The 4,211-nt window shown below is 44.8% G+C and overlaps 1 protein-coding gene across 2 annotated transcripts in view; it reads right to left on the bottom strand.

Moving 5' to 3' along the window:
* The window catches only part of ACOX3 (acyl-CoA oxidase 3, pristanoyl), a 103,088-nt gene that overhangs the window by 90,291 nt on the left and 8,586 nt on the right, over positions 1 to 4,211 (bottom strand). For both annotated transcript variants that reach the window (XM_019526030.1, XM_019526029.1), the window contains exons 3-4: positions 2,349 to 2,582; positions 951 to 1,025 (exon numbers count right to left, since the gene is read on the bottom strand). In XM_019526030.1, the coding sequence (XP_019381575.1) occupies positions 951 to 1,025; positions 2,349 to 2,582 (309 nt within the window). The remainder of the gene's footprint in view (positions 1 to 950; positions 1,026 to 2,348; positions 2,583 to 4,211) is intronic.

Raw genomic sequence — 4,211 nt, 5'->3', positions numbered from 1 at the left:
TTCCTGAGAGACAACTGGTCCCTTGATATATACCTGAGCTCTTACCTGAGCAGGTCCTACACCTGGTTGAGTACATGGCAGCGAAGGGGCCAGGACTGGGGCTGCGCTGCCCCCAGCCCCTTCCCTGCTGTCTGCCCTGAGATGCACGTACAGTTTAACTGAATGCTTAAATTGGAGATGGCCCAAGATGACAGAATTAATGCATGGATTAATGGCTTCCACAGGTTTAATCAGAGTAATTAAGCTGCGATTTCAGGCCATCTGCCAGTCTGTGGGGAGGGTCAGGACTGCCTTGATCAATCACAGACTTGAGGGCCCTGCTGCAATCAGCCCATGAAAGTGGTGGCTGGCCCAACAATCTCCCCATGAAATCAGCTGCCTGCCTACTCAAACTGGGTAGACCCCTACCCATGAAAAAATGTCAGTGTCCAAGATTCAGACTTAGTTTACACTTGAGAATTTTGCTAGTATAGTTTTGTTAGTTAGGAATGTAAAAAGAAAAAGAAACAACACAAAATACACATGTATCTCTAACAGCTATACTGTCAGAAATCCTATTACAGATGCTTTTATTGGCACAAATGCCTTTTTGCTAATATAGCTTATTTTGTTCAGGGAGGTGGTTTATGCTACACTAACAAAAGAACTCTTTCTTATAAGCTGCATCTCTAATGACAGCGTGGTTTGCTGTGGTTGTAATGGCAAACTAAACTGTAGACAGGGACCCAGTCAGACCTGCAAGGATAATAAGAAGTTGGCATATTCAAGATGGTGTATCCAGATCCAAGTCTAAGAGTGGAAGAACAGCAATGTTTTTCTACAAGAAAGATGAGGGAAAGAGACTGAACATGTTGAAGGGAGTATTCAGAGAGACCAGAAAAGATGAAGAGAGATAGTTAGCCCAATAAACCATATAAAACACAGCTTTGGAAAGTTACACAAAAAATTACCTCCATATTATCGACTTGTCTCACCAATTCCTTATGCCTCTCAGATCCAGCACTTTCAATCATATTCTTGAAATTCTGAAAATAGAAGATGAAGGAACTGATAGTGAAATTATGTACCAACACTGGAAAGAGAGCTTAGCTGGGAAAAAGAAACTTTATGGGCGATGGCTACCCCGGCAGGGGCTTATGCAACACTTAAGTCATTTTTAAACTGTACTTTTAAGGGATTAAATGATGAATGATTCTGGCCCTGGCTTCTCTGAACTGGAGTGACTGTCACTCAGAGAAAATTCATTGGCTTTTTTTCTGTGTCATGCAAGCACTAAATCAGTCAATACTACACCCCTCATAATGGAGTGATCCCAGCTGACTTACTGCTCCTTGGCCAGGGGACTGGACCCAATGATCTTCCGAGGTCCCCTCCAGCCCCAATGTCTATGAAATCTATGATAGGCTCAGTTTCGGGCAGCCTTAACTTGCTGGACCCTAGTTACACTCTCATGCATAAGTGCTTTAGGTATGCTCATTTTCCACTTGTACCTGCAGTTCAGGAAACCAAAGCCCTTTCAGGGGGCTCCAAACTTTTGAAAGTTTATAAACTCCTCGCACCCAGCAAGTTTTTAGACGAGTAGGTCTGAACATAAGAGTGGGTGGTTCAAACTCAAGCCAAATTAGTATCTCCCCAGAAGGCTTTTCCCTTCTAGTGGTGTTCTAATTAGAAAAGAGTTGGTGGTCTCATTTTAGTCTCTGTTTGCCTGGTATTTACAAAACCACCAGCCCCAACACAATTGGTACTGAGCAGTAGTGCTCACCAAATATCAGACAAAACAATTTCAAGTATATCATTTAATGGAAATAGTAAGATATGGCCAATGGTATTTAATCTGCTCTATTAATTAGCCTTCTGCTTCAAATGAAGGGCAAATCACTGAAAGTCACATCTAAGGCTCACAGAAATCAAGAAGAATCTTTCTAGGGGCTTCCGTGGATTTTAAACCATATTCTCATAGAACATAGAGATTATTTTTCCTCTCACACACATCTATAGTCCATCCAAGAGGAAGCTAAGTTACACTGGCAAGCTAATAAAGGGAGGCTTGCATTACCAAGGCAATGCTGCAATTATAGTATTCTTTAGGAATTACATCCTGGCCTCATTAAGTCAATGGCAAAACTCTCATTGATTTCAAAGGAATCGTCATCTCACCCTAAGGCTATCCAATCTGGCACTTTTAAACAGTTTGACTCAGGTTCCTTATTTAAAGAGAAAATGTGTGTGAAGACATCACATTTTTAGAAAGTCTTCCTCAAAGGGAAAAAATAATCAGTAGAAAGGCATTGAAGCTGCAAATTACTTGAGTTTAGCTATTTAAAAAACTTTTTATGAGCTATACTTACTTGGTGATTTAAGAGGTATTTGAGACCGACAGACCAATCATACATCCCAAGGCACTGTAACAGTATCATAAGTTTTAATGGATTCACTATGAGATCTTCCATATTTACAAACTCATATTCAAAGAGCTTCTTGCAACGCAGGAATGTCAGCTCACGAAGTTTCTCTTGGGTTATATCTTCTCCATGGTGACGAGAGAAGAGTGGATCATTTTCCAAAGTACAGAAGATTCCATTCTTGATAGGGGAAAAAAATGACAATAGAAATGTAAAACCAAAGAGGTGAAACAATTAAGGAATCATGTTCATTTTCCTCTGTAGCTCAGTTAGGCTTCCTGTCACAAGAGTAGTTTGTTCACGAAGTTTAATATACTAATAAAATCTAAAAAAGCCATAAGGCAGAACTTAAAAATTGAAATGTACTAGAAAAATATATATAGAAATGTGCATGGAAAATGTGACTGCATTTGAGAGCTGCTGACTCGTGAAGTGCTAAGTGGCTGCACCACTTTGAAAGATGTATCTGGTAATTTCTCAAAATTAAATCCCAGCTGCACTAAATAAGTCAACCTATCCGAGAAACACTTTTAAGCAGGGGTGCACCAATAAAGATTTTCTTGGCCAAAAACACTAGCCGATTATTAACCATCCATATTGCCTGATACCAACCTGACAGCTGATTTACAGGAATGCAGCCCAGCAGCGTGGAAAGCAGTGCCCTGTCAGTAAGTTGGGGGGAGGGGGCATGGGGGAGGGAAGAGGTATGGGGGGTGTAGATCAAGGCCCCCACGGTGAGGGAGAGCGTGGGGCAGGGGCAGGTGCTGCCCAGTTTGGGGTCACTGGGCAGGGCTACACTCAGGGCAGGCAGGGCAGGGCAGACTCAGCTGCATGGGATGGGGGGTGATGCTGGGAGGGGAAGCTATGGGGAATTTTGGGGTGGCCATAGCCTCCCAAGCCCACCCTGCTGAGGACACTTGCTCTGTTGCTTTTCTCTTGGGAGCCCCCTGCTGTGGGGTGGGCAGTAGAGCCAGCGCAGCGCTCTCTAGGGAAAAACAGCAGAGTGAGTGCCTTGAGCACGGACTGTGCTAGGGAGGGTTGGGGGGGCTATGGTCACCCTAAAATTCCCTGTAGCTCCCCTGTAGACACCCTTCCCAGTGCTGTTGTCACCTGCACCGAGCAGCTGAGCCTGCCCAACTCTCACCCTCCCCAAGTGCAGCCGCAGTCCAGCCCCCACTACTGGGAAGAGGCTAGCGCAGCCCATAGCCCCAAGCCTGCAGGAAGGCAGGCTGCCTTCGCCCCCTGCACAAATTGTGTGGGGAACATGCCTCCCATGCCTCCCCCGGGAATGCATGCAGCGGCGGGGAGCCATTCACCACCCCACACCTCCAGGATGAGTTGCCTGCGGCTTTGCCCTGCACCCCACCCTGGGGTTGCATTCACTGCATTGGCTGGGCAGCGCCTGCCCCACTCCCTCCCTCATGTGGAGGCCTCAATCTGCACCCCCTCCACACTTCTTCCCTCCCCCAAAATTTATTGGTAGGGCACTGCTCTCCACGCTGCTGGGCTGCACACCTGACTGCGTGCATGCACACAACATTTATCAGTGAGGTTATTGGCTAAAAGAAGCCGATTGCCAATAATGTTAATTTTCCTGTTACAGGTGCCAGTTTGATATGCGACTGATGTATCACCACACCTCTACTATTAAGCCTCCATTTCCTTACCTTGTTGCTTTTCATAGTTGCCTTATTATTTCATATCTAAACTCCTGGTAGGTTTCTAAATATATTTTCTTGTTCTAGTCCTCATTTGGCCATCAATGTAGAGATTTAAGGGTAACCCTTCAGTCAAAAGCAGATTCTTCAG

The sequence above is a fragment of the Gavialis gangeticus genome, unplaced genomic scaffold (genome assembly GCF_001723915.1).
Source record: "Gavialis gangeticus isolate Ggan-Ray unplaced genomic scaffold, GavGan_comp1, whole genome shotgun sequence".
Lineage (NCBI taxonomy): Eukaryota > Metazoa > Chordata > Crocodylia > Gavialidae > Gavialis > Gavialis gangeticus.
This window is presented reverse-complemented; position numbering and strand designations above follow the sequence as displayed.